Source organism: Aureobasidium pullulans (assembly GCF_000721785.1).
Source record: "Aureobasidium pullulans EXF-150 unplaced genomic scaffold scaffold_7, whole genome shotgun sequence".
Taxonomy (NCBI): Eukaryota; Fungi; Ascomycota; class Dothideomycetes; order Dothideales; family Saccotheciaceae; genus Aureobasidium; species Aureobasidium pullulans.
Window position 1 is genome coordinate 627,342 of NW_021941027.1, and position 27,620 is coordinate 654,961.

At 49.4% G+C, this 27,620-nt stretch overlaps 14 protein-coding genes across 14 annotated transcripts; 7 read left to right on the forward strand and 7 right to left on the reverse strand.

The window, feature by feature from the left end:
• Positions 1 to 272: 272 nt before the first annotated feature.
• Positions 273 to 2,300, forward strand: M438DRAFT_261961 (putative Myo-inositol transporter 1; the record flags this gene model as incomplete). Its single annotated transcript, XM_029899788.1, has 13 exons — positions 273 to 329; positions 376 to 397; positions 447 to 553; positions 605 to 691; positions 750 to 1,028; positions 1,076 to 1,263; positions 1,316 to 1,420; positions 1,475 to 1,616; positions 1,666 to 1,806; positions 1,863 to 1,900; positions 1,956 to 2,034; positions 2,084 to 2,193; positions 2,246 to 2,300. Coding segments are annotated over 13 exons (1,410 nt in total), but the record flags the coding sequence as incomplete, so codon positions are not given.
• Positions 2,301 to 2,818: 518 nt separating this feature from the next.
• On the reverse strand, positions 2,819 to 3,871 carry M438DRAFT_354522 (L-asparaginase II; the record flags this gene model as incomplete). The annotated part of the gene is made up of 1 exon (XM_029906960.1): positions 2,819 to 3,871. The coding sequence occupies one exon, from the start codon at positions 3,869 to 3,871 to the stop codon at positions 2,819 to 2,821; it is 1,053 nt and encodes a 350-aa protein (XP_029761638.1).
• Positions 3,872 to 5,171: 1,300 nt separating this feature from the next.
• M438DRAFT_354523 (uncharacterized protein) lies at positions 5,172 to 6,087 on the forward strand (the record flags this gene model as incomplete). The annotated part of the gene is made up of 3 exons (XM_029906961.1): positions 5,172 to 5,497; positions 5,552 to 5,871; positions 5,930 to 6,087. The coding sequence occupies 3 exons, from the start codon at positions 5,172 to 5,174 to the stop codon at positions 6,085 to 6,087; spliced, it is 804 nt and encodes a 267-aa protein (XP_029761639.1).
• A 433-nt stretch (positions 6,088 to 6,520) lies between these two features.
• Positions 6,521 to 7,274, reverse strand: M438DRAFT_271488 (pectate lyase; the record flags this gene model as incomplete). Its single annotated transcript, XM_029900484.1, has 2 exons — positions 6,521 to 6,754; positions 6,807 to 7,274. 2 exons carry the CDS (start codon positions 7,272 to 7,274, stop codon positions 6,521 to 6,523), a joined length of 702 nt encoding a protein of 233 aa, XP_029761640.1.
• An 899-nt stretch (positions 7,275 to 8,173) lies between these two features.
• M438DRAFT_271473 (streptomycin biosynthesis protein StrI) lies at positions 8,174 to 9,851 on the reverse strand (the record flags this gene model as incomplete). Its single annotated transcript, XM_029900482.1, has 2 exons — positions 8,174 to 9,191; positions 9,244 to 9,851. The coding sequence occupies 2 exons, from the start codon at positions 9,849 to 9,851 to the stop codon at positions 8,174 to 8,176; spliced, it is 1,626 nt and encodes a 541-aa protein (XP_029761641.1).
• Positions 9,852 to 10,084: 233 nt separating this feature from the next.
• M438DRAFT_295037 (uncharacterized protein) lies at positions 10,085 to 11,205 on the forward strand. Its single transcript, XM_029901865.1, has 2 exons — positions 10,085 to 10,450; positions 10,506 to 11,205. Exons 1-2 carry the CDS (start codon positions 10,145 to 10,147, stop codon positions 10,824 to 10,826), a joined length of 627 nt encoding a protein of 208 aa, XP_029761642.1. The 5' UTR covers positions 10,085 to 10,144; the 3' UTR covers positions 10,827 to 11,205.
• Positions 11,206 to 11,424: 219 nt separating this feature from the next.
• Positions 11,425 to 13,236, forward strand: M438DRAFT_271843 (phosphoglucomutase; the record flags this gene model as incomplete). Its single annotated transcript, XM_029900509.1, has 3 exons — positions 11,425 to 11,477; positions 11,570 to 11,871; positions 11,927 to 13,236. 3 exons carry the CDS (start codon positions 11,425 to 11,427, stop codon positions 13,234 to 13,236), a joined length of 1,665 nt encoding a protein of 554 aa, XP_029761643.1.
• Positions 13,237 to 13,473: 237 nt separating this feature from the next.
• On the reverse strand, positions 13,474 to 14,282 carry M438DRAFT_404902 (ribonuclease H-like protein; the record flags this gene model as incomplete). The annotated part of the gene is made up of 1 exon (XM_029909751.1): positions 13,474 to 14,282. Exon 1 carries the CDS (start codon positions 14,269 to 14,271, stop codon positions 13,474 to 13,476), a length of 798 nt encoding a protein of 265 aa, XP_029761644.1. The 5' UTR covers positions 14,272 to 14,282.
• A 313-nt stretch (positions 14,283 to 14,595) lies between these two features.
• Positions 14,596 to 19,204, forward strand: M438DRAFT_344778 (uncharacterized protein). Its single transcript, XM_029905296.1, has 3 exons — positions 14,596 to 14,929; positions 14,983 to 17,360; positions 17,409 to 19,204. Exons 1-3 carry the CDS (start codon positions 14,644 to 14,646, stop codon positions 19,161 to 19,163), a joined length of 4,419 nt encoding a protein of 1,472 aa, XP_029761645.1. The 5' UTR covers positions 14,596 to 14,643; the 3' UTR covers positions 19,164 to 19,204.
• Positions 19,205 to 19,457: 253 nt separating this feature from the next.
• M438DRAFT_195981 (uncharacterized protein) lies at positions 19,458 to 20,775 on the forward strand. The gene has a single exon (XM_029899301.1). The coding sequence runs from the start codon at positions 19,512 to 19,514 to the stop codon at positions 20,421 to 20,423; it is 912 nt and encodes a 303-aa protein (XP_029761646.1). The 5' UTR covers positions 19,458 to 19,511; the 3' UTR covers positions 20,424 to 20,775.
• Positions 20,634 to 21,260, reverse strand: M438DRAFT_334357 (uncharacterized protein; the record flags this gene model as incomplete). Its single annotated transcript, XM_029903705.1, has 2 exons — positions 20,634 to 21,108; positions 21,157 to 21,260. 2 exons carry the CDS (start codon positions 21,258 to 21,260, stop codon positions 20,634 to 20,636), a joined length of 579 nt encoding a protein of 192 aa, XP_029761647.1.
• Positions 21,261 to 21,496: 236 nt separating this feature from the next.
• M438DRAFT_344780 (uncharacterized protein) lies at positions 21,497 to 22,766 on the reverse strand. The gene has a single exon (XM_029905297.1). The coding sequence runs from the start codon at positions 22,731 to 22,733 to the stop codon at positions 21,606 to 21,608; it is 1,128 nt and encodes a 375-aa protein (XP_029761648.1). The 5' UTR covers positions 22,734 to 22,766; the 3' UTR covers positions 21,497 to 21,605.
• Positions 22,767 to 23,427: 661 nt separating this feature from the next.
• M438DRAFT_364549 (uncharacterized protein) lies at positions 23,428 to 24,923 on the reverse strand (the record flags this gene model as incomplete). The annotated part of the gene is made up of 2 exons (XM_029907730.1): positions 23,428 to 23,898; positions 24,141 to 24,923. The coding sequence occupies 2 exons, from the start codon at positions 24,921 to 24,923 to the stop codon at positions 23,428 to 23,430; spliced, it is 1,254 nt and encodes a 417-aa protein (XP_029761649.1).
• An 898-nt stretch (positions 24,924 to 25,821) lies between these two features.
• M438DRAFT_404906 (uncharacterized protein) lies at positions 25,822 to 27,480 on the forward strand (the record flags this gene model as incomplete). The annotated part of the gene is made up of 1 exon (XM_029909752.1): positions 25,822 to 27,480. One exon carries the CDS (start codon positions 25,822 to 25,824, stop codon positions 27,313 to 27,315), a length of 1,494 nt encoding a protein of 497 aa, XP_029761650.1. The 3' UTR covers positions 27,316 to 27,480.
• Positions 27,481 to 27,620: the final 140 nt, after the last annotated feature.

The following is a 27,620-nucleotide window of genomic DNA, read 5'->3' on the forward strand; positions in this document are numbered from 1 at the left end:
TACTCATACAGCACTTCTTCATGTCGATTGCGAGCCTTATTAACCGATCCATACTTGCTCATGCAGTCTCAAACATCTACCGATGCTATTAGGCTTGCAGCCAATAAATGCTCGTGCCGTGCAATCGAACATCGGAGAGTTGTGCGGGAGTATGAATGTTATATGTAGGTCGTTCGCGTGCAACCCGCGGACTCTGGACCCGACTCTGTTTTCTCCTCTTCATCTCATCGCTGTTGCTTGATTGTTGAAAGATACAGCACATCATGCCTCATCTTAACTGGTTCGGGCGCGGCAGACCGCTGCAGATTGCCATCATGGTGACTTGCCAGGTAAGTAGATAGAACTGTTTTCATGTACCATGCTAATGGAATATAGCTTGCATTCATTCTATTTGGCTGTATGTCAATTGGTAATCACTCAGCAACCCCAGGACTAACAACTTGCAGACGATCAAGGTGTCTTCTCTGGAATTGTTAGAAACCCAGATTGGCTGAAAACCTTCGGCCATCCCGGAAGTGGACTTGAGGGTATTATTGTGTCAATCTACAATCTTGTACTAGCCTCTTTCATCGAAGCACGAGTTTCCGAGACTGACGACAGACAGGGAGCCTTCAGTGGCTGCATATTGGCTTTCCTGGGAGGCGAGAAGGCTGGCAGACGCATGTCTATGTGGATCGCTATGGTCTTTATCGTATGTCTCGGCACATCATCAACACATACTTGAATACTACTGACAAGTGTTTGATCAGATCGTGGGTGCAATCCTCCAAACGACTTCCTATGGCGTCCCCCAAATCCTGGTCGCCCGTTACATTACTGGAATTGGCACTGGTATCGAAACCAGCACTGTCCCCATGTACCAAAGTGAACTGGTAGAGGCACACAAGCGTGGTCGCGTCGTCAGCTCCGAACCACTTTTCGTTGGCGTTGGAATTGTTATTGCATACTTTTTCGATTATGGCATCGCATATGCAGGTGGACCGATTGCATGGCGTCTTCCAATTGCTTGTCAAATCATCTTTGCTATTGTAAGAGTTTCAAGCTTATGACTTTGCATAATATCTGACAGTTCTAGGTTGTCATCGTTATGGTATTCGGCGTTCCAGAATCACCCAGATACCTCTACAAGGAAGGCCGTAACGAAGAGGCTTTGCAAGTCTTGTGCGACGTCTACGATGGTACACCTGAAGATGAGAAAATTGCTCGTGAACAAAAGGACATTTTGGATGCACTAGCGATGGAACGCGCACACGGCGAATACAAGTATGAGTCCAAGACTCCATCTTGAGAATCAAAACTAACGAGCACGTACTAGATGGAGCCAGATCTTCAAGCAAGATGAAGTTCAGACTGGAAGACGTGTCCTCCTTGCGTACGGCATGCAGTTCATGAACCAAATTGGTGGCATCAACTTGGTCGTGTGAGTCTATCTCCTCTCCACGGCCGCTTGTTCAAGATTGCTGACTCGTAGCAGATACTATGTCCCGACAGCTCTCGAAACAAACGTTGGACTTACTCGCAACTTGTCACTTCTCATCGGTGGATTTGTGCAATGCTGCTTCTTCATTGGATCGCTGGTCCCAACATTCTTCCTCGACAAGATGGGCCGAAGACGAGTGAGTCTTTCATCGCAACAGATTGAACATCATACTGACAATCACATAGCCAATGATGTGGGGTTCTCTCGGTCTTGCCATTTCCATGATGCTCATCGCCATCTTGCTGAGCTTTACTCGGGAACGTGGTTACTCTGATAGCGTGAAGACGGCCACTTCTAGTGCAGCCGTGACTTTCTTCTTTACCTACGTAAGTGCTTGGTCACAAGAATATCTTGGAGAATAACCACTAACGACTCTTCTCAGATGCTTTGCTTTGGTGCTTCGGCAAATTGCATTCCTTGGTAAGATAACCCTTCGCTCTTTGGATGGAACGAGCAGCGTGCTGATACGTCCCAGGGTTTACGTGCCTGAGATTCTACCTCTACACGCAAGAGCCAAAGGAACGGCCATTGGAGTATCCTCAAACTGGCTCTGGGTAAACTTTCTCCTAATTCTTGCTTGAGACACAACACTGACTTCGACAGAACTTCGTCGTGGTTATGATTACACCAACCCTCCTCAACAACCTCCGATGGCAAGCCTACCTCATTTTCATGTGCACCAACCTCGCATTTATCCCTCTGGTCTACTTCTGGTACGTCATGCTTCTACTTTGTTTTCTTGAATATAAACTAATGATTGCGCAGCTATCCCGAAACCTCAAATTTGACCCTGGAAGAAGTGGATTTCCTATTCATCAAGGATGGAAGCAAAGGAATTCACAAGTTCACTGGACCCAGCCAACCCGTCAGAATCAGTCTGAGTGGAGATGTCGAGCAGGGCGCAAGGAGAATGATGCACGGCGAGAAGGACGAAAAGAGAGGCAGTGAAGGTGGTGCCGCATTTGTAGAAGATGTCGACAAGGTCGAGAAGTAGGGTTTGTCTCGAGACAACAGACAACAGACTAATGACTTAGATAATGGAAGGGTTATCTCTCTTGGGCAAAAGTTTGTCACTAATATTGCTGTGAAAATGCACGATGATTTTCAGAAGTGGAACTAGGTCCAAAGAGAGGACATCAAATCGTCGCTTTCTGTGGACGACGTGTTGTTGCTGAATAACATTGTGTATTTTGACAATGGAATCATGCGTATCGCCGCGGCTTGAGAGTCAATGTGACAAAGGATAACACACTCGTAGGGGGCATTTAGGCAGAGCCGCTTATCTGGATACAAAGTGTCCGGGAAAGGGGCTCCTTTTTCAGCTCGACGGTCCAAGAACTAGTTGCGTTTCTTCAAATCCATCTTGAACGAAGTATGGCCAGTCACAACACCCATAGTGTTCTTGGGCATGGTACAGTGGGTCGTCTTCAAGCTCTCTCTGACATCCTCGGTTCCAATATCCAATCGCGTGAGCACTTCCATCAACGCGACGTAGAGCATATCGATATTGCCATCTTCAATCTTGATCGCGATTCCCAGACCATTCTTGGCACCCAGGCGTCTTGTAGACTCGCAATCGCGGACGCCGATACCATAGCAGCCTTCTGCACCGAGCTTACCGACCAGAGTCCCGGAGAAGGCGCGCATGAGATCGGTGCAGAATCGAGAGTCTCCGCCGATCATCTCTGGGTGGGTTGCCATTGCGTTGAATATGCGTGCTTGGTTTTGTGTCGATGCATTGGCGGACTTCTCTTGATCTGCGGCATTCGCCAACGCCGCGTACATCAAGGCCATGTTGCTCAGGGGTAATGCAGGCGAAGGCGCGTTACAGCCGTCAATGACCCAGTATATCTCTTCGGGCATCAACTTGCTCAAGTCTTCATGAACTCGTTTGATCTCTGCTTGAACAGGATGCGCCGGGTCGTGGTAGTTCTCAATTCCAGCATCCAACGACTTGGCAGCCGCTAGCATACCCACATGCTTAGCAGAGCAGTTGCTGTAGATAGCTGTGGGTGCGAAGCCAGTTTTGATCCATCCGTTGTTGATGGTCTTTGACAAGGCAGGGTGTCCACCACAATTCATGTTCTCTTCAGATACACCTGCCTTGTCCAGCATTACCGTAACACGCGACACATGCTTGTCCTCTGAGTTGTGTGAGCCACACATGAGTGCGACATCAGCCTCGTCGAAATTGAACTTTTCTGCAGCCCCTGTCTCCAGAATCGCAAGTGCTTGGAAGGGCTTTGCTGCGGAACGTGCGAGCGTCAGGCGATTTGGGTCGCCCAAGGAGAAGAGAAGGTTGTTGTCACTGTCGACAATGGCGGCGTGGACAATGTGGCTGTTCTCAACCACACCTCCACGCCAATTCAGGACCAAATCGTGGCTGTCCATAGTTTTCGATAAGCAAGTCGATTCAGGTATCGCAACAAGAGTATCAGGTAAAGTCTCTATACGAGGAAGACAATAATGAGTTGGACGTGATTTTGCGCCCTGAGGTTGACATATCGAAACTGATGGGTCGAAATCGAACCCACTGGGCAAGGTCTATCGAGGACACGTTGACTTCTGACCTGCTAAAACAGGAAAGGCCAACTCTAGAAGATGAGCGAATCAACTCGAGCAGAAAGTTGTTTCATTGGTTTTCAATCGAGAAGGTGTACACACTCTTATCCTACTCCCCATGTTAGCCTATGGCTTAACAATCAAACCATGAGAAGTGTGAGGGTTGTGCTCTGGCAGGGGCGTGTCGCATTCGTGTTCCGATGGCTGGGAAGTTAGCCAAAAGTCTTGGTAGCCGTCGTCATGACGTTCGCATCGTTCTCAATCTTTTCGGATGCGATCTGCCAAATTCGTGTTCTCAACAGTTCCATCGAAAACCCCTGATTTGACGACCCTCCTTCCTCTCCAGAATACTGATGTCTCCCGACGATTGCCCTTGGATTGTTACTCGCTGGACTCTCCTCCCCCCTTCATGCATCAGAAACCTGCTGTCAAATTGCAAGAGGGGGTTCAAGATGGCGAAAGGTCCAGTAACTGTCGAATTGTTATTGACTCATGCCACCTAATACCACTGTTCGGAAGACCTCTCGTGGGCTTCCTACTAGTTTCTCCCTTCCTCAAATTCGTGCTCGAGTTTGCTGTCTGGGATACCGGGCTTTCTTTGCTAGCCTCTTTGCCTCATGAGTTCTCATCCGGACTCATTGACGGGCAGCTTGTCCTCCTCACCAATGACATCGGACGAATAGTGCCCCACCCCTGAGTTGTTAGTCTTTGAACTCTCTCTTCCTCTCTCATACATTAGATCATACTGTCAAAATGCGAAAAGAAAATTGAGACGTGGATGGTGTCCATTGAGAGTCCCTGGTTGGCAAGTCGTTCAGGGGTCAATTCGGTATGGTGTTTTGAGACGACCACCTCATAGTCCGGAGATTCGGCTCGTGAGACAATGACCACTTCACTTACAGTAAACGCCAAGCTGAATCTCACCAACACGTGCCATGCTCCTTTTACAAACATTCTGTCGTTGAATCTACTGCACAACGACGTTGCACAGGTTCGAATACGTCCATTGACCCCAATAGTTTGGTATGTTTACTGACTCACGCATAGCAGCATCCTTGTCTCATCTATACCTTTGGTGGTCCTCCCAGTCCTGTCTCTTTGGTGCGTCAGTCACGCCATCGAAGCCACTATGATTGCCCTCAAACGCAGAGCCAGCACCCCCCCTGTCGAGCCTGTCGAACCTGTCGAGCCAGTTGAGCCTCCCAAGAAGAAGAGAGTTCTGAGCAGACGCACGTGCACAGTCTGCGACACAAACAAGGGCAGCAATCAGTTCCCCAGCTCGACCAAGGTGTCCTCGCACGACCATGGAGCCAATGTCTGTCGTGCCTGCTACATGACCCACATCCAAGTCGAGATCGACTCAAAGATGTGGGATCAGGTTGCTTGCCCAGAGTGTGCCGTTCTCTTGGGTTACGAGGAAGTCAAGAACATGACGAACGCTGAGGACTTCTCAAAGTAAGTTGACAACTCATACAATCATTCTCTCGAATAAGACTGATAGTCCCCTAGGTACGACGAAGCTGCCTTCAGAGCAGCACTCTCCGCAGATGCAGAGTTTCGCTACTGCATGTCTACTACCTGCAAGTCCGGTCATTGCCACCCAGCCGGCATTGATGAACCCACATTCTGTTGCAGAGAATGCGGCCACAAGCACTGTGTCAGCTGCGAGGCCAATTGGCACGAAGGTGTGACTTGCGCTCAGTATCAGGACACCCTTCAGCGTGCTCAAGAAGAAGAGGAGTCCCAGCAGGAGGTCGCAAAGATCTCAAAGTCTTGTCCTAAATGCCGCGTGCCTATCCAGAAGAACAACGGCTGCGATCATATGACATGTCAGTCTCCCTCAGCTCCTATCCTCTTACATATTTCCCATGCTGACAAGATAAACAGGCTCCAGATGCTCTTATAATTTCTGCTGGATCTGCTCCGCTGATTACATGCCCATTCTCAGAAGTGGTGCTCATCATCACAACATGGGTTGCCATTGGTACAGACCAGATCCATTTGCAAGACCAGTCGCTGCACCTGCTGCACCCGCTACTATCTAGAGATACCAGGAGGAAGCCCACGAGGAGGAACCTGAACGCCATGACTGCTGATTGGAGAGTTGAAAATGGTAGTGGAGAAGATGAGAGAGGATATACAGGGAGAGACGAATGGGCAACGGAAAGGATTGGAGGCACCAAAAGCACAACAAGAGTGTTTTGAAGTTAGCAAAGGATCTCACAAACAACGCCTCTTGATCACTCTAGAAACCACAAGCATTGTCAAGATTCAACTTTCATGGATTGCGAAGTACCTATAGCTACCTCCACAACAAAGGATTGTCGAAAAGCCGAAGTCAGAAGCTGCCAGAATGTCTCGGGAACCAGCCTGAACATCTGGCAGGAGGAACCGTAGTGTGTTTGATCATCCATCTCTCTGATCTCTCATATTCTCAAACTCTCGAGCCTTGATCATCTTCTGTGAAGGAAGAATGATTTAGCAAGCCTCGACGTCAGACTCCTGGTAGATGCAGGCATCGGAGGGACCCTCAGAAAGAGTAGAAGGCTCCTCGTCATTGTTGCTAGTACCCTTGTATTCTTGGCAGATGTGCTTGACAGAAGAAGCACAGGTCTTTGTGATAGTGGCAGAATCTCCGTAGTTCGAGTTAATACCAACAAGGTACTTGCCGTTGGTGGCCTTGACGTTGGTAATGGTCACTTTTCTGGCATCCTGGGAGACGTTAACACATGCCGCGAAGTCAAAGGGGGTAATGAAAACTTACGCCATTCTGCTTGCAGTTGCCGCAAGAGCGGTAGAGCTTGCCGAAGTCCTGGACGGTGAAGCCGTCGATAGAGATGGAACCAACACCGTTGTGCTGGATAACCTTGTCCTCGGCGTTGCGAGCACCACCACCGATGACCTTTCCGTCACCGTTACCCTTGAAGGTAAGAGCGTCCTCACAGACAGCGTCCCACCAGACGTTCTCAATGGTGCAGGCACCGAGACAGTGGACACCCTCGTTCTGGTCCTTGCCAATGATGGCGTTCTTGAGGGTAGCACCGTCCTCGAGGACGAAGACGGCATCACCGTTCTGGCCCTCAGCCTGACCACCGCACTCAACACCACGGCCGTAGGTCTTGTAACCACCATCGAAGGATCCGGAGATGGTCTTGGCGTCATCGTAGGTGACGGAACCCTGACTGGCAGGGATGGGGAAGCTGCCAGAGGCACGAGTGCGAAGGGGACCCATTCTCTCGGCAGCAGCCAGAGAGAGGGAGGCGGCAATAATGGCGGAAGTGCTGAAACGCATGTTTGCTGAGTTGAAAATATAAAGTTGTTTGTTGGAGGGAAAAGAGGTTGATTTGAAAAAAGTTCAAAGAGTGACTTTTGGAGGAATGAATGAATGTGTTGCTTGATTGATCTGGAGCACGGCTCTGGAGAAAGAAAGAGAGTGGGAAGGTGCAGAGATGTGGATATATATACTTGGTGGATGGTCAGGGTTGGTGTCTGCTGTTCTCGCACTCATCGAAAACCACCACATCTGATGTTGCACTGTATATTTCTGAAACGATGACATCCTTCCATGTGTTGACCCGCTCAATCTCGTCTCAATACTCCCCATGTTGAATAGGCCATGCGATGAGGATCACAAGGACCACGCTTCGGTTGAAGCACATGGTGAGCGGGTTGAAAGTGTATCAATGCATGCGAGTCAGGTCGATCGAAGGACTGTTCGGTAGCGAGCAACTTCAAGCAGACATCTCACTGGAGCAAGATACATGAAAGGACGTGATGAGGAGTGATACGCTAGGATGTGCAAGGGAAAAGTCGCAAGGGCGTTCGAGGTGATCGACCAGCCCTAATTACTCGATCATTGCTCAAAGTCAATCTGATATGCCTGAATCAGTCGTTTTACTTGAAGATCGTTCAGAAAGCGTCAATTGTGATGGTGAGAACCACGGAGATGATCATTGTGAGTGGGGTCAACACAGCCTCACTCGCTGAAACGTGCCAAGTATGCTTGCCAAGACGACCGAATATGAGGAAGGTTTTGAATAAAACACGACGGCATGTAGAAAGCATGCGAAAAGTAGGAGAAGCTGCAGCTACTTGGTCCAGGTAACGTTAGGGTTGGTGAAAACAAGATACTCAAGACTGCTGGGCGTTGATATGCGGCGTTTCGGATGTTGAAGCATCGGCGGCAACATTGACTTTATCCCACCATTGCTGCCAGTCAACAACTTTGTTTTCAAGCCGAGCCTCTTCCGCTGCGAATACCAGAGCATGGCTTCGAATGACTTCTTCCAAGGTGCATCCCAGGTGTGTAGTTTGGGCTTCCTCGATGGACATTTCCTTGGACTTCACCGCATTGATGGCCTTGAGGAATTGTGTTGCCAGTCCATAGTCTCCTCCACCATGCCCTCCACCAGGTCTATGCGGATGATGATGCTGAAACTGACCGGTTGAGAAGTCATAAATAGTGATTAGGGTTCCATCGTATGAGATCTCTCCCTTCTCGCCATAGATTCGGCCTCGCCGCTCACACTGCTTCTCGGTCTGAGCGATCATGTGGAAAGACGCAGTTTTGGCCATCCTAGCTGGTGGATCATTGCCGTCAGGGCAAGGCAGACCGGCGTTGGCTGTTCCGGGCAAGGGATCGTCATTCCAGGAGAGAAGGACGAACTGATCATCACAAACATCGTTCTCAGACTCCCAAACACATCTGCCAAACCATGGACGCTTGTGTATCTCCTCAGGTGATGTGCTCTTATCATAGTCGATTTCAAGCGTCTTGAACAGCATCTCTTTTGCAGCTTCTTTGCCATGATCATTGTAGCATGCTTCGATCTCGGGGTTGACGATATTGACTGGCCAATCGGTGTTTCCCTTGGCAAGCTGGTTGTTGTAATATATCCTAGGAGCACTATAGGTACAAGTCTTCTCAATTGGACAGCGTAGACAGTTCGTGGCAGTGCCTGCACTTGCAGGTTTCCGAGATTGTTGGAATTGTTTCAGGGATCCAAACGAAGCCACCGATGCCGGGACGTGAGGAGGGTGGTTAGTACCGGGAGGGGGCGAACACAGCATCCACAATAAGAAGTCAATGTCGTGGCATGATTTCGTTAGTAACGATGGGGCTGTAGTGGACTCCTTTCTCCAGTTGCCCCTGATGCTGAGATCAACAAAGAGACATCTTGAGATCATCGTGTTGAACGTACCTGACATAACTGTGTGAAAAGTGCCAATTACCAACTGGTTCAGTATGCTCCATGGACAGTATAGGACCGATGATTTGATCCTCAAGAACCAGTTTTCGTAACAACATGTTGTGCGGACTGTAGCGAAGGACATGTCCGATACCGAATATGGCTGACTGACCTCCTTGTTGAGAAGACATGGCTGATGATATGGCCAAACAATCCTTCAGTGTCGTTGCGAGCGGCTTTTCACAGAGTGTATGGATTGCCAAATGACCCAAGGCTGTAATGACTTCGGCATGCTGCTCATCGAGTATGCAGATGAAGATGCCATCAATACCTGGAGGGACTTGGCGGCCGGCAGCAGCATCAGTTCGGCGATTAGTTTCCCATTGCAAAAAGGCTCTCCAGTCTTCGAATTCTTGCCCATCCGATGGGCTGTTCTTTGAGCCCCAGATATACTTGGATCCTAGTAGATTGCGTTTGAATGCTATAGGTTCTGCGATGGCGACTACAATGCCTTGGCCGGACTCTGACACAGCTCGAGCATAAGCATTGCCACGAGAACCGGCGCCAACAATCAAAATTCGCGGAAGTGCCGGAGACTGGTTTTGGTCATCAGGTAACATGGTAAGGAAGTCACGACTTGCTTTCAGAACGAAGAATTCGGTTCCAGGAGGACATGAGGTTGTTGTCAGATAGTGCCGTTGTTCCGTACACCACGTTGCCTCGGCCGTATTCGTACGAGTCGGCCGAGGCTACCTGGAGGCTTGGAGCACGAGGGATCAAAGATAAGATTAGATTCACCGCGCGACAAGTCTCCGGAGTTTGACGGCGTTTTGCTGACATAACTCTCGCCGCCGCCTTTCGCTGTAGTGACTGTTTAACATTTGCATACCTACCTACGACTCACAACACAACCATGGCGCTTTCAGGAAGAGATTCTTTGCTACGATGCTGTCGCAGCGCATTCAATCAAGCGTCTAGAGATGCGCGCATATTCTACCCTCGCCGCCAACTATCGCTGTCCACCCGCCCGTCACAACTATCGCCACGATCAGTCTCCGTTCCTCGATTTGCGCCTTTCTCCAAGAAAGATATCCTCCTGTCACCGAACGCTCGAGCATTCAGTGCATCAAGTCAACTTGCGACCAAGGCTATAATCAACCCGCGAAAGAACGAGAACGGCGAGGACATGGTGATTGACATCTTGCCTCGCGCTGTCAATGTAAATATACACGCTATTATGTTCGACAATACAGCATGCTGACAGTAATATACAGCGGCTACACGCCATCTCCACGAAAGAGAACAACCCTTCACTCTGCCTACGAGTCGCAGTAGAATCAGGTGGCTGTCACGGCTTCCAATACCTCATGTCCACGACAACGCTAGAAGAGATATCCAAGGAAGAAGATACTGTATTCGAGTCAGAAGACGGCAAGGGAGCCAGGGTAGTCATCGACGAGCCCAGTCTTGAGCTTCTCAGTGGCAGCAAGATTGACTATACCATGGAGTTGATTGGCAGTCAGTTCAAGGTGACGGGCATTCCGGGTGCTACCAGCAGTTGCGGTTGTGGATCCAGTTTCGATATTCAGGCATGAGGAAGAACTAATGAAGGAAAAATGAAATCAATGTTTCAGGTGGCATTGGATGCTGCAGGTCGTAACACCCTGCTCACATTTTGATCTTGTATCTTTATTCAACGTGTGATCAAGGTAGTGAGCGGAGTTCGAAAAGACCACTACTCAGATCTAATCATGGTGAAAGTGATGTGGATATCTCGCAACTCGAAATAGAGCATCCAAGCATTAAAATTGGAGGATGAGACATGTCGAAACGGGAATGACGCCAGGCCAACTTTTCGCGATGATCCATCAGGTCAGCTCTGGATGTGGATGATCATGTAGGTGTTGGGAAAAGAGCAGCTGCAAAAGTCGATCAAGATTCTTCTAGATTTGAACGACAGTTCATTGGTTTGGCATGTGGCGTTCAGTGGTCTGTAGTTTTGGACTCAATTGACACCCCACAAATGGAAGCTTGGGCGGCTCAGTTCTCAACGCTTCCATCGTCACCGCCTTCGGGCAGACCCCACTACGTAAAGCTGAGGTACTCCTCGGTCAATCCAGCCTGAACTATTTCTGTCTTGTTTCCCTGAATCTCCCAACTTTCCTTCTTGACAAGCACTCACATATACACATCATGAGCGTCAAGACTGTTTCCCTGAAGCCATTCCAAGACCAGAAGCCCGGAACGTGAGTTGACTTCCCTCTCCTGAAGCTTGGTGCCAGCTCCGCAAGGCGACCCACTTCTGTTGTTTGTGTCCATCTGCTGACTTTCTCACCAGTTCTGGTCTTCGTAAGAAGGTCAAGGTCTTCCAGAAGGAGCACTACTCGGAGTCCTTCGTTACTAGCATTCTCCTCTCCATCCCCGAGGGTGTCAAGGACTCTACCCTCGTCATCGGTGGTGACGGTCGTTACTGGAACCCCGAGGTCACCCAGACCATTGCAAAGATTGGTGCCGCATACGGTGTCAAGAAGCTCATCATTGGCCAGGATGGTATCCTCAGTACCCCTGCTGCCTCTCACGTCATCCGCATTCGCAAGGCCACTGGTGGTATCTTGCTGACCGCTTCTCACAACCCTGGTGGTGAGTGTTGGAATGAGCCAATTGATCAAGACACGTCGACTAACACTCTTCGCAGGTCCCGAGGAGGATTTCGGTATCAAGTACAACCTCGCCAACGGTGCCCCTGCACCTGAGAGCGTCACCAACAAGATTTTCGAGACCTCAAAGACCCTCACCGAGTACAAGATCTCCGACATTCCCGATGTTGACCTTGCCACCATTGGCAGCAAGACCTACGGTGATCTCGAGGTTGAGATTATCCACTCCACCGAGGACTACGTCAAGATGCTCAAGGACATTTTCGACTTTGACCTGATCAAGTCTTTCCTCAAGGAGCACCCCGACTTCAAGATTCTCTTCGACGGTCTTAGCGGTGTTACTGGAAACTACGGTATCGACGTCTTCGAGAAGGAGCTTGGCCAGAAGGGTTCTACCCAGAACTGCGTTCCCAAGCCCGACTTTGGCGGTCACCACCCCGACCCCAACCTCGTCTACGCTGCCAGCTTGGTTGATGCCGTCGAGAAGAACAACATTCACTTCGGTGCCGCCTCTGACGGTGACGGTGACCGCAACATGATCTACGGAAAGGGCGCCTTTGTCTCTCCCGGTGACTCGCTCGCTATTATTGCTCACCACGCCGAGCTCATTCCTTACTTCAAGAAGCAGGGTGTCTACGGCCTTGCCCGTTCCATGCCCACCTCCGGTGCCATCGACCTTGTCGCCAAGAAGAAGGGTCTCGAGTCGTACGAGGTTCCCACTGGCTGGAAGTTCTTCTGCGGTCTCTTCGATGCTGACAAGATGAACATCTGTGGTGAGGAGTCATTCGGTACTGGTTCCAACCACGTCCGTGAGAAGGATGGTCTCTGGGCTGTTGTTGCCTGGCTCAACATCATTGCTGGTGTTGGTCAGCAGAAGGGTGAGACTCCCAGCATCAAGTCTATCCAGCAAGACTTCTGGAAGATCTACGGTCGCACTTTCTTCACCCGTTACGACTACGAGGGCTGTGAGTCCGAGGGTGCCGAGAAGATGACTGCTCACATGAAGGAGCTCATCACCACCAAGAAGAGCGAGTTTGTCGGTTCCACCATCTCCGGCCGCAAGGTCATCGAGGCCGACGACTTCAGTTACACCGACCTTGACGGCAGTGTCAGCAAGAACCAGGGTATCTACGTCAAGTTCGACGATGGCAGCAGAATTGTTGTCCGTCTGTCGGGTACTGGCTCTAGCGGTGCCACCATCCGTCTGTATGTTGAGAAGCACGATGCCGAAGAGAAGACATACGAGATGGACGCACAGGACTACCTCAAGGACAATGTCAAGCTCGCCACCGACCTCCTCAAGTTGCAGGAGTTCATTGGCCGTACCGAGCCTGATGTCAAGACTTAAACATCTCGCATTTATGAGATGTGGCATTTTAATATAACGACTTTTGCATGTACAGAACAGAAACAGAGCGTACATAACACGAAAAGAAAAACAAGTTAAACTTTATTTTTGTTCATTGCTTGATGTGCTGGTGTTGTAAGAGGTGTAATTTACTGAGCGTCATGGGAGTTTCCTATGCAAAGACGTTGGCTGAAGTTCGCAACACTTACCATCAATGATCAATTGGAAGCTATAGATCTACGAGGCCAAATCGCGGTTACCTCCATTTCTGTCAAGATCTTGCTGTCCAGATGTGGCACCGAAACCCTCTGCTTCAAGACTCTGTACTGTAGTTTGGGACTTTCCAGCACCAACTTCTTGTGTGATCTCGCGAGGCTTGACATCCTTGTCACCAATGATTGAGCCATGAGCATCACCATCGACCTCGGCAGTGTCGGCCTCAGCCTCGGGCTCTTCCTTTGGCACAGTGCCGTTCTGGAAAAAGGCCTTTTGGTAGTATCTTGCTTCGGCGATACTTTCAAGAATATCAGCTCTAGCTTCATGCTTGCCAGCCTTTCCTGGACTCTTCTTGATGACCTCTACAGGAGCCCATCTCTTGGCGGCTTCCTTGATAGCAGACACATCCAAGATACGATGATGCAACCACTTCATGACCGGTGTATACGGTTGCTGAACCAAAAAAGCTCTATCGGCATGCACAGTATTTCCAGCCAGCAGGGCCTTCTTCCTCTCCGGACAGTATTTCTGAATATACTCGAGTAGCTCTGTAGCCACTGTTTCTGCAGTCTTTTCGGATTCAAGACATTGTGCTGTGAGACCGGTTTTGCCGTGTTGATTTGTGCACCATTCGCCCATTGCGTCGAGTTGTTCTTTGGAGTGATGAATGACTGCTTCGTAGCCTTGGTCGTCGAGGATGTTTAGTTGGGCGTCGGTGATGAAGCAGCAGAGGGACATGACTGTGTCTCTTGAGAGGTCGAGGCCTGTCATTTCGCAGTCGATCCAGACGAGGGGGTGCTTTGAACGAGACTCGGGCATGGTGGCGGAGAATTGACGGAGCTGGGAGGTTGGTGATGGGAGGGCGGTGCGAGGAGTGTTGACGATAGAGAAGGAGGTCCTGACGATTGATACACGACGAGTGAATAGTCGCAACATGCAAAATATATTTAGAGAAGGTGAATTGAAAAAGTTCAGGAAGCTATGGATGGTGACGTGGGGGTCCTTCGGTGAGTTGCTAGGGTCAATGCTCTTTCGGGTTAGATTGATTGATGCGGGCCACGGGCACGACACGGACACGACAACGCGCGACGCGTGCAACAAGAATCAATCACCACGCCCTGATTACCCTCATACCAACATTTCATATTTCCCAATCCCTTACAACACATATACATAATAAAACATCACATCATGCCTCCAAGCAGAGCGGATCGATTGGCCGAACTCCGTGCTGCGAGAAAGGCTGGCAAAACTGCTTTCTCCTCATACGAAGTCCAGGACGAGGAACAACTCTACGAAACCGTCGACGAGGATAGTTACAAGAAGATTGTCAGAAAGAGACTCGACCAGGATGACTTTGTAGTCGACGACAATGGTGAAGGTTACGCAGACGACGGTCGCGAGGATTGGCAGAACGAGCAACGACAAGATTATGATGATGAGAGTGATGATGACCTGCCTGCGAGAGGCAAGGCTGGTACTTGACATTGCTCACTTCTTTACTTCCAATCAATCCACTGACATGCAAAGCAAAACGCAAGCGCGAGGAAGACGCTCAAAAGAAGGAGAAGATCAACAAAGGCATTTCAAAGTACTTCAACGCAAACCCCACCGTCGTCGCGCCCAAGCCCAAGCAGGCTTCAACTGCTGAAGATGCCGCTTTCATGGCCGACCTTCTCGGTGAGGTCAATGCCAACATCCCCTCATACAAGCCTAGATCGAGCATGAACCCAGTCAAGTCCGAGACCCGCCGCAAGACCAGAGTCCTATCACCGCCTGTCGAGCAGATGAGCCACATTCCCAAATATCAAGCGAGAAATCAAACAGTCGACTCTCCGCCAGCACCTGTCGACGACGACACATATTTCCCCATGGACGAAGGTCTCTTTCCTCCACCCGAAGACAATGATGTACCAATGAGCGACCCTCTCCCTTCATCACCTGTTGCAAAGGCTGCACAAAGAAAAGAGTCGAATGTCAAGGTCGAGGAAGATGAGGATGAAGATATGCTCGAGGTTGCCCAAGTCACAAATCAATCATCTCGCAGCACTACCGCAATCAACATGCGTGGAAACCGACCCATCCCCAAGATTATTAAGACAGACTACCCGACACCAGCGAGCTCATCTCCTTCACGGCAAGCACCTGAAGTCATCGACACATCAGCATTGACGAATGTCACCGACAAGTTGAATGTCTTGAGCAGTTCTGGTGTTGAATCTGTCACTTTCGGAAAATTGGATCCTCAACACGCTCAAGAGGAGGACGGGAGCGTGCGCTTCTTCTGGTTCGACTACACCGAGATCAATGGCAGTCTTTGTCTGTTCGGCAAAGTCAAGGACAAGTCAACTGGTCGTTTTGTCAGTGCCTTCGTCAAGGTCGATAACATCATGCGCAAGCTATTTTTCCTTCCTCGTGAACATCGCCGAAAGCAGGGCCGTGAGACGGATGAGGAAGTTGAGATGGGCGACGTCTACCAAGAAGTTGATGGTCTTATGTCCAGATTCAAGGTCAACATGCACAAGATCAAGCCTTGCTCGAGAAAGTACGCCTTCGAGTTGCCCGATATACCGAAGGAGGCAGACTATCTGAAACTCCTTTACCCATACGACAAGCAGGCCTTGCCAACGGATCTACAAGGAGAGACTTTCTCGCACGTCTTTGGTACCAACACTGCACTTTTTGAACAATTCGTTCTCTGGAAGAATATCATGGGTCCTTGCTGGCTGAAAATTGATGGAAGCAGTATCAACTTTAATGCTGTCAAGAATGCCTCTTGGTGTAAGCTGGAAATGCTGGTTGACAAACCTCAAGGCATGTCTACTCTTGGGGACACCGACAACCTTGACGCTCCTCCGTTGACTCTGATGAGCATTGCGCTCCGGACAAAGTTGAACGAGAAAGACAACAAGCAAGAAATTCTGCTTGCAAGTGCTCGTATCTATGACAGCATGTCATTATCCGACACTACAGCACCTGAGAAACTCCCTTGCAAGACCTTCACTGTCATGCGTCCGAACGGCCCAGATTACCCAGTAGGATTCAAGACTGATGCTGAAAAGTATCGCGGTAATGTCCAGATGGAGAAAAGTGAAGGTGCAGTTCTCAGCAAGTTCTTGGCTTTGTTGGACCGTAACGATCCCGATGTCTTGATTGGTCACAGACTTGATGATGTTGACTACACCCTCCTTCTCAGCAGAATGAGAGAATGCAGGACTCCTGGATGGCATCGTATCGGAAGACTGAAGCGTCATGAATGGCCCAAGAACATTGGCAAGGGTGGTGGCAGTTTCTTTGTTGAGAGACAACTTGCTGCTGGAAGATTGCTTTGTGATCTAGGCAATGACATGGGCAAGTCTTTGATGACCAAGTGTCAGTCTTGGAGTCTCGACGAAATGTGTGATCTTGTCCTCGGTGGAGAGAACAAACGTCGTGATATCGACAACGATGTTTTGCTCAAGATGGCTACCAACAGAGCTGGTCTGATGCAATACATCAAGCTCACCGAGGCGGACACATTCTTCATTGCTGCAATCGCTCTCAAGGTTCAGATGCTTCCACTCACCAAAGTTCTCACCAATTTGGCTGGTAACTCTTGGGCCAGAACATTGAGCGGTACTCGTGCTGAGCGTAACGAGTACATTTTGCTTCATGAGTTCCACAAGAACAAATACATCTGTCCCGACAAGATCTGGGGTAAGGGTAAAGCCAAGTCTGATGAAGATAACCCAGAAGGAGATGAAGGAGCAGATGCAAAAAAGAAGGACAAGTTCAAGGGTGGTCTCGTCTTCGAGCCCGAGAAAGGTTTATACGACAAGTTCATTCTTGTCATGGACTTCAACTCTCTTTACCCCAGTATCATCCAGGAGTACAACATTTGTTTCACTACGGTTGAGAGATCGGAAACAGTAAGTCATTCAAGACTTGATCCTCAAACACAGCTAACACATTTCCAGAATGAGGATGAAGAAAAGGTTCCTGAAGTCCCAGCCGATACTAATAACAAGGGTATCCTTCCTCGACTGATTCGAACACTTGTCCATCGTCGTCGCGAAGTCAAGAAACTCATGAAGGATAAGAGTGCCACCTCTGATCAAATCGCAACATGGGAGATCAAGCAGATGGCTTTGAAGCTGACTGCCAACTCTATGTACGGTTGTTTGGGTTACACGAAATCACGCTTTTACGCTCGACCTCTTGCTATGCTCACCACTTACAAGGGTCGTGAGATTTTGCAATCCACCAAGGATCTGGCTGAATCTGCTCATGGTTTGAGAGTCATCTATGGTGACACTGATTCAGTCATGGTCAACACCAATGTCGACAACATCATGGATGCCATGAAGATTGGTAATGATTTCAAGAAGAGTGTCAACGAAAGATATGAACTTCTCGAGATTGATATCGACAACATCTTCAGACGTCTGCTCTTGCACGCAAAGAAGAAGTATGCTGCTGTCAACATGATCGAGAAGGACGGCAAATGGATAGACAAGCTCGAAGTCAAGGGTCTTGATATGCGCAGAAGAGAATACTGTGCATTGAGTAAGGATACCTCGACTGAGCTGTTGAACTTCCTTTTATCAGGAGAAGACCCGGAAACTGTGGTTTCTCAAATTCACGATCATCTCAGGGAGGTCGCTTCTCAGATGCGCGCCAACACTATCCCTCTTCGCAAGTACACCATCTACACACAACTCGGAAAGAATCCCAAGGAGTATCCCAACGGAAACAGCATGCCTTCTGTTCAGGTCGCATTGAAGTTGATGGCAAAGGGCAAGCATGTCAAGGCCAAGGACGTCATGTCCTACATCATTTGCAATGACTCTTCTGGCAGTGCAGAGAAGGCAGCAAAGAATGCTTTCCCTGTTGATGAAGTCCTTCGTGCTGAGAATGAGCTCAAGCCTGATATCGACTACTACCTTCACAAGCAAATCCTGCCGCCTGTTGAGCGTCTCTGCGCACCCATCGAAGGCACGAATGTCAGCTTGTTGGCTGAATGTCTCGGTCTGGATACCAGTAAATACCGCGTCAGCAGTGCCAGCGGCGGAAACAACTACAACGCCGAAACAGAAATACACCCCCTGGAATCACAGGTTCCCGATGAGATCCGCTACAAGGATTGCCAACCTCTGGGCCTTATGTGCCTCTCCTGCCGCACACCCTTCCAATTCCGCGGCTTGGGTGTCAACGCTACTCCAGATGCTGAAACCAGAACAGCAAAGGTGGAAAACGATGGTATCCACTGTCCTGCTGATTGTTGTGGTGCTGTGATTCCTCAACTCGCACTCGCCGCTCAGCTCGAGTCACAAATCCGCGCACACACAGCCCAGTACTACGCGGCCACTCTCGTCTGCGATGAAGCCACCTGCGGCAATCGTACACGTCAAATGAGCGTCTACGGCCACCGCTGTCTCGGCCCCCGCGGCCTGGCCTTTGGTTGCAACGGCAAAATGCAACTCGAGTATTCAGAAAAGCAATTGTACAACCAATTGATGTTTTTGGGCCGATGCTTTGATGTTGAGAAGAGTGCCAAAGAGGCGGAGAAGAAGAAGAGTGAAGAAGGAGAAAGAGTGGGTGTCTTGGCTGAGATGAACAGGGGCAAGTTTGGAGTGTTGAGGGGAGTTGTAGAAGGATATCTGGACAAGAGTGGGTGGGGTTGGGTCAGTATGGATAGTCTTTTTGGATTTGCATTGAAGGCATTGGTTTGAGAGGATGTACTGTAAATGGGTACCATGGAGTTGATTGGGGAAGGACATGAGGGATCATGGAGCATATATCTTTGTATCGAATTTGCACAGCTACCAGCAAATGTCTATGTCTGCTTCCTTTAAGAATTGCACATGATGGATCTGGTATCCGATATCAGATGGATCTGCTCAGATGATATTGACATCGTAGTCCATGAGTCGTGGGTATCACTACGGCCTTATTCCCGGATGTGCCCGAAGCCCCACTTTTAAACATCCTCCTACTTCTATCTTTGGATATTCACCTCTTCTTCTATACACACCACTCAGAAAAACCGTGAAATAAGAACCGAGATACTGCTGCAAGCCATGTCGAGGCTTACACAAACTTTGCTCGTTGCAATCACTTTTTCATTACCATTGGCGGCTTTGAACTATCCGGTTCATGGAGTCTCTATTTTTCTATCTCTGGTCCTCTGGCGACATTACTTTCCTCTGCCGCCGGAGATGGAGAGTATAGAGCAGAAGAGAAAAGAGAAGGATCTGCCTAGTCGGGAGAGGTTTCTTGAAAAGCTGCATAAAGATAGTACTGCTGGAAAAGAAGTACCGAATACTATTGGAGAGAGCACAGAGATCTCAAACGCCATACTAGAAACCAAAGAAACATCAACGACCACCAAAACACCTGCAGACAATCCGACACTCACCGAAGACAACGAACGACCAGAAACCGAATGCCTAATCTGCTGGTCTTCACCCTCCCTCACACTCCACTGCAACCACACCTTCTGCTTCCCCTGCCTGGACTCCTACTTTACCACCCACAAGTCCAAGCACAGCTGCCCAGTCTGCTCATCCCCCCTCTTCCGCCCTACCCTCTTCACCTCCCAAAACCTAAATATCTGGTGCAATAAACTACGCACCGTCCTCTCCATCTTGATCCTCCTCCTCTACTTCCTCCGAGCAATCTCCTGCGCCTGCATACTTCCAACTACCAGTATCCTTGCATGGGCGAAATGCTCAATCAGCGCTGGAAACAGCATTGACTGGATCGAGATCGCAATCAAGGAGATACCATATCTAGTGGTATCGGTGTTGCAGGTATGGGCGCAGAGGAAAATGGTCAGGATGTCGGGGGTCGAGTGGGCGCAGGGGGAGTTGAAAGCGGCGAGTTTTGTTGCGGCGGTGGGGTGGGTGCAGAAGGTTTGGGGTATGGTTTGGCGTGTGGAGACGGTTGTGAGGTTTGCTGGGAGGGTGGTTTGGAAGAGGTTGGTTGGTTGAGTTGGAGATGGGAAGGGAATGATAGGAGGAAAGTAAGGGAGGAGGGGGGTGGTCGGCTCTTGCCCATCATTCTGTGGATCGGTGTCTAGGTTGTAAACTTGTAAAGATGAAAAGAGCGCTTGACGTAGAGATGGGCTGGTTGTAGTCTTCATATCCTCTCTCCTCTCTGGCCAAAGGGTTTTCATGTTGAATATCAACCTGGCGCTCAGCTTACTTCTCATGGGCTTCCTCGAACTTTTCCTCATTTGCATGGCTGACCAATTCCTCAATCTCGGCAGTGAGTTGCAAGATCTTTCTGTCCTTTGCTTCACACTCAAGACGTCTTTGCATCAACTGATTAGACTGTCTCGAGATAGTTTCTTCCTGCATATCACATGCCTGTACGAGCTGATATCTTGTTCCGACGCATCTCGCATGTGCTCGGCTGACCAGCAAAAGCTTTTCATACTTGTCGTTGAAATCTTCGCGCTTGTCCTCCAATAATCGGGACAGTAGCTCGTTTTCCGCCATGAGGTTTTCGATTTCGTCATCTAGTTCCTCTTTGACTGATTGGAAGTGTGCGTGTGTTGCTTCTCTGTGCTCTTTGATTTGGTGTTCGACGTTGTTGCGGGAATTGCGTAGTTGGAGTTTGAGGCTTGCGATTTGTTTGTCCTTATTTTTGCTGGCCTTCTTGATCTCGTGGAGTCTGGGATCGTCAGATTTGTGTTTGGTTGATGCGAAGATTTTGACTTACTGTTCAGGAGTTATCGTGTTGTTTGCGATCGTTTGAGGTTCAGGGGTCTCGTCAGCGTTGTCGTGTGAGCCTTCCATGACCACGTCGTCGTTGGTGACCGACATGGTGGGTGTGGGTGTAAGTGTAACGCAAGGTGAGAGTTCGAGATGGTGGAATGATAAGAGCGAGAGGTGGGCAAGATCTTGGTTCAGTGCAAAGCAAAGCGAAAGAGGGCGGTAGATACGTTTGACAAACCTCCAAAACTTCAACAATCGAGGTTTTCAACATGGACGAACTCTCATGGTCAGATCGTGATGGTAAAGCACAGTATGTTTAGAACCTTCTATTAAATATGAGTTCTGCTCGCTCTCTTCTTTCGATGATGTGCGTCTATGCCTTTGCGAATACACCGAGATCAGATGGCCTGATGGTTCTGATAATACAACATGTCTGATGGCTTATGGGAGCACCTAACTTGCTGTGAGTAGTGAAACGGTCGACAGATCACTCACACTGCTTCCGCAAACCCAGCCGGTTGTATTCTCGCTGACGAGACCGAGGTCGCACAGCCTTCGTGAACCAAAGGCCTGCACAAATCTCAAGTAAGCCATATCAACTTCACCACGGAATTCTTCCCACAGTGTGCTCGCTGAACAATAACCCAAGTTGCGCCAAGTGTCCAGAATGATCTCCAGGGCTCCATTTGAGTGTCTGCACACTGTCCATATCAACTCGACCCCCTCACAGTCGTCGCAATCCGTCACAAAGGATCTCTGAACGGGTTCCTGGTCTGGTGAGAGCTCGAATTCGGCGATCATCTCCAACACGGTTACAAGACGGTGACTTGAGGCGTGTTCACAGATGTATAGTTCGGTGTCTGGGCGCTGGTCAATGACCAAACCAATTTGAGCCACACACTCCAAGCGAGAGACATATCTTGAGGTGAATAGAAGGCGTTGACAGGCATGTATCATCAAACTATCTTTAACGACTCTCGGTTCGATGCTGGACTTCGACAGCCAAGCATTAGCACAAGATGGGAGGTCGTGGCAAAGTTTCCAATCTGTATCCAGCGTGATCGGTTCCAGGTTCCCGCCATGAGAAGCCTCCTCTCCATCGCAATCCATGATCATCTCTAAGTACCAGGGCGGCAAGTGTCTTCCCGGGACAATTGCCAAACCGAGCTCTTGGTATTCTTGTGCTTTCGGGCATTTACCGCGATTTGGCCATTCGTAAGCGTTCTCGTCCTTCGAGTGAAGCGTACGACACCAGCCGCACAGTATATGATCCGGTAGGTCTCTCCATAACAGTTTCAAAAAGCCAACGCGTTTCACTCTAGCTTGAATCCAGCCGACTGCGCTATCGCTGGGTGTCTTGCCAACACACAAAGCGGGATACCACTTTCGTCGCAGGTGTTTGTCCGAGTACAGGTCCCGGCATGTGAGCGCGATAGAGGCTGCGCTGTTGGGCGAAAGATGTTGAGCGATGTTGGCGAGCAAATCAACTGGCAGTCTGCTGAAAAGACCTGCTTCTGCGGAAGTTGCTTCGGGAGTCGCTGGGAACGCATCGTCGGACGACACAGTTGCTTCTGCGGACATCACGGGGTCTTCAAGGGCAGTGGATATTTGCCGATAAAGTGTTGGAAGATGCCTTGGGTCTGTGTAGCAGAAGCTCTAGCTATTTGAGTGATCTCGATATCTGGGAAAGGTTGCAGCGACTCAAGATAGGAGAGGCTTTGTTAGGCAGAAGGTAATCAATGAAATTTTCTCATACTTGCTCTGAGAATCGTTGCTCGTGACCGTGGCATTGTCACATCGGTCAGCAAACTTAGCGGCTAAGGCATCGTCCAGCATCTCAACAGATACAATTCGGAGATACTGTTCCGCTGATCAAAATTCTATTGCGACGTCCCGACAAAAGAAGTCGACGAGGATACAGCAAGGGAAAATGGTTGTGGCTTCCTGGACAGGGTCGACACCACGTTGCCAACGGTGCCAAGCGCCGGATCTGCAAGCTGTTGCCAACATGCTCGATCCATACAGTACCGAGTGATCGCTTCTTCTCATTATCCATCGGCGTATTGACATGGCAGACCGATATTAACAAGCGCACTGTGCTTCAGACACAGCAAGCAAACAGAGAAGTGTTCTCGTTGCATACGTATTACGTAAGTGCGGGAGTGTTTCGAGGTTGTAAAAGGATTGTACAAAATCTAAATCCTCTTGATGAATAGAGAGACATGATGCCATACGTATTCGAGAAGGCCTCAAAAGATGAGTGAGATTCTCATTCTCAAGCTCCAGGCGATCTCTCTGTAGCAGCCTTTGCCATCGATCCCAGTCGCCTTTTCAATCCAACAAGCTCGTCGTAACACTTCTTTGTCATGGCGTCTGGCGTGTCAAAAAGGAGGACGAGAGACTGAGCTATACCTTCGAGCGTCGTACGGTCCAACAGAGCTTCACCGCTTCCGTCGAATTGGTCCAAGACCAACTTCAAGCTCGTGGCCAACTGCTGAGTCTTGATATGAGCCTTTGCCGCAAACGTAGCGCCTTCCATACTGAGCAGCTCTTTCTGCAGTTCCAGACCGTGTTGTTCGCTCGCGATGGTTGAATAAACAAGAACTTGGTGGTACTGGTTGGCGATGTGCTCCCAAGTGGCTGGACTAGCTCTAGCTGCGGAAGAAATGGTGACACCGGATGTGCTGAAGTTGAATCCGCCGTAGCCAGCGTAGCTGTTGATAAGGTGAGATCCTATAGACTCGAACTGGAGATAGTCAGCAGGGTAGTGAGAGAGACCAGCAGCATCAAGGTATCTCCTGTGTCCTTGGAGCACCAAATCATGTATATTGAGAGCCACAATGCTTCTTCGAGGCAGCCATGCATCCACTAAAAGTATGAGAATTGAAGGCTCTCGACGGACAGCTCCTGAATTCAACGCCTCGTGCCTGTTGATGGCCAAAAGATTGGCGATTCTCGTTGAGGAGCGCACTGCGGGATCTGACTTACCATGTGGACCTGAGCCCAACTGATCACACGAAACAAGGCGAAGGAGGACAGCTCGAACCCCTTGTCAGGCCAAAGTACGCCGACAACACACATCGTGAGGCGAAGCAGCAGTTCGTTGCCTTGGAGTTTCTGGTGTTTCTTGATGCACTGGTCGACATCAAAGCTCCAGCGAACCTCACCCGGGAAGCGTATCTCGAGAGCACCAGCCTTGGTCGCAGCGTTAATGACTTTGTTTTGGTATCGCATGAATTCAAAGTGATCCAGATGAGCGTTCAGAAGAAGTCTGGAGAAAGGGGTTTGCTCTCCGGTGCGCTTCTTGTAATAGACGTCGATCTTCCTGATAATGTCGCGCTTCTTGCCGCCGACCATAGCGTTCTTTCCAAGCATGGCAGCAGACATTGCTTCGAGATATACCTGGTATTCTGCAATCGAGAGGCCAGTACCGTCGGCTGCAGCAAAGTAGTTGACATAGATAGCAGGCTCGTTCTCTCCACGCACAGCTCGGGGAATACGATGCCAGTCATTGATGACAATCGCTCCAGTCTTCCACTTCTGGACCAGAGTATTGTCGAGCAGGCTTATCATTAGTTCAGGCGAAACCTGTGCCAGACACACCATCCCAGCATTGCTCAAGGTGGTTGGCGGAGTCGCAGAGATGTTGGAGTAAGGAGCATATTTTTGGTCAAGCTCAGTAATCTTGACAGCCAGTCGACCCAGACCACCTGTCTTGAAATGCTCCGCCATGCTTGCCATCTCTTGACTGATGTAGTGCGGACCAACCATTGTGAAGAGGCACGAAATGATTGCACTGATTGAAGTTGGCTGACGAGAGTTCAATAATAATCAGAGACTCCATGAGAATGCAGATGCTTTGGGATGGGGTGTAACATAGTTTTCATGGCAAACGAGTGTATGCAAGTTGCCGTGGTAGGGAACCCGCATCTGCTTGGATCTTTAGTTTGATGAAGATCCTGGAAAACATTGTTTGTAGCCTAATCTGACGGATCATCCCATGGATAAAGTTGAGTCATGGTGCAGAATACCTCTTTGACTACAAAACAAAAGCTCGGAGATATGTTGATGATCCACCACAGCAGACAGGGAGAGGTGCTGATGAATAACGGTGTGTAGAGGTGTTTGCAGAGAAGGAGTAGCTGCGGGCCGATGATTGCTAATCTTATCAATCTCATCTTCCGAACTAGACCGCTTCTGGTATAGCTAGATCGACAACCTCTCTCGCTCTTTCCTCCCGAATGCACATTTCCTCGTTCGTTCCCACTCCATTCTGACAGACAAAGCCACGCCATCCGTTATCAATGCAAAGGGCGGATTGCTTCGACAACCAGGCACTGAGCTTATGGATCAGCGCCAAAAGATAAAGAAAGCCTTCTTGCAAATTCACGGCCATGTGCTTTGCTCGTAATCAAGGATAGAATATGACATCTAGATATCGGTGGCTCCTTCCAATGGATCATTAAGGATTCTTTAGATTGTACCGTGGCCATCAGCCAGAAGCCGGTTAAGTAAGCTTCGTGCATTGTGGCAGTCGCGACGCCATTGTATTCATGCTCGGAGAGTGTGTATCTCCACCTTCCCCGACGTCTGATCACTCTTTCTGAATTATTACCGGACTTGCCTCCATTGTTGCGGTGCTACAGCAATCACAAACAACATCACAGTCATGGACAACTCGCACCATCAACTACGTGAAGCAGAGGCCACCACTGATCGTACCGCAAGAGATCAGCAGCACGCCATTCAAGCCGACCTTGAGACCTTGAGAAAGAAGCAAGCGCACGATACCAATGAGCTGACTCATGGATTCTTGAAAGAGCTAGAGCTCAAGAAGATCGAGATCAAAGACAAGGACGACAAGATAGAGGAGCTTGAAGGCGAAGCTTATCAACACACGCAAGTTGAGGCCAAGCCCAGCGAGGATCTGCAAGCCTGCGATAACTCGCCCAGAAAGAAATCGGATGAGCTTGACAATATTCAGAAAGAGTTGAGACAGAGTCAGCAGGCCCACGCAACACTGAAGCGTCAGTATGAGACACAGAATATCACTCAGCGTGGTCTCGAAGAGGACATGCGGACTCTCAGAGACAAGCTCAAAGATGTCACCTCGGCCAAAGAAGTGCTCGAGACACGCCTGAAGGTCACATTGAGCCACTTGCGACAGCTCGCATTCGAATACTCGCAAGATGTCGATAATCAGGCCTTTGAACATCTCGCTGGAGTCGAGACGGAATTCGATTCGTTACACAAGACCTTCCCGACTCGCTACAGATGGGCAGTCACAAAGAAAGCATGGTCTTGGACCTTGTCCATGGCTTCAGAATCGGAGACTCGCCCCTTCCTCGGTCAAACGTTTTCTCAACTGACCGTACGCCTTTGCTTCATGATGAGCTCGCTCAGAAAAGAGGGCCCCAAGATCTTCATCCTCATTGAGACCATGCTGCAGCTGATTGAAGCATGCAGGAGTGAAAACATCTTACAGCTGGCATCTTCTCTCCAGTTTTACTTGGAGTCGTCGGAGCAGATCGACTCTGAGCACAAGATGTTGGTGGTGGCTCGCGTCATTGAGCTCATTCACAGGGCCGCCAACTCTCTCGAGCTTTATTGGAGTGGCTCCGCCGACGTCTTCGATCTTTGGAAGTCCAAGGTTTCGCAGTATGAGCTCTGTGCTCAACATCTATTCGTCAGAGCTTATTTTGCCTGGTTTGCTGCGTACGAGAAGGCTGTGCTGCATGGCATCAGAGACTTCACCCTGACTCTACCCGAGCTGTGGATGCTGATTGGCGATACCGATGATATCGGGCTTGGAAACATCTCTTACACCCTGCTCCATTCTACTGATGAGGTTCTGTTGGGAGGCCGTCCTGGAAAGCCTCGCAGATTGTTTGCTGACAGTATCGCTTCATCCACTGACGACTACGCCATTGTCGATTTGGATAAGCAGTCTATCTTCGTGTATCGCCAGGCAGAGGGTACTCACAACATTGGAAAGGTGGTTCTGACTCTGACGAAGCGCTTGAACGGCGATGGTGACTTCGAGGAAGTTGCACCATTCATAATGACCTACGTCGACATCCGCTTTGTTGATCGCTACATGAAGGGTGTTTTTAGACGCGCGCTCCTCAGACTGGCTGCGATGGAGAAGCCTTTGGGAGGTTGATTTGTTGCTATTATAATGATGATGATGACACTGGCCACTCAAGTGGTACCATAGCTGGTAGAACTAAAGAGGAAGACCTTTTAGCAAGCAAGAAGGCCGTAGAAGAAAAAGACAAACAGATCGCTGCTCTAGAATTATAACTCCGCCGCTCTCGCGATAACGTCGAACGCGATGTCTAAGTCTAAGCCTATCGAGACAATAATGCTACTACATGTGTTGCAGCGCGGCATGAATACTGAGATTCCGCATAAAGAAATAACACGAGATGCTAGTTAATCTTTCTTTAACACTAGGCAGGGAGCTAG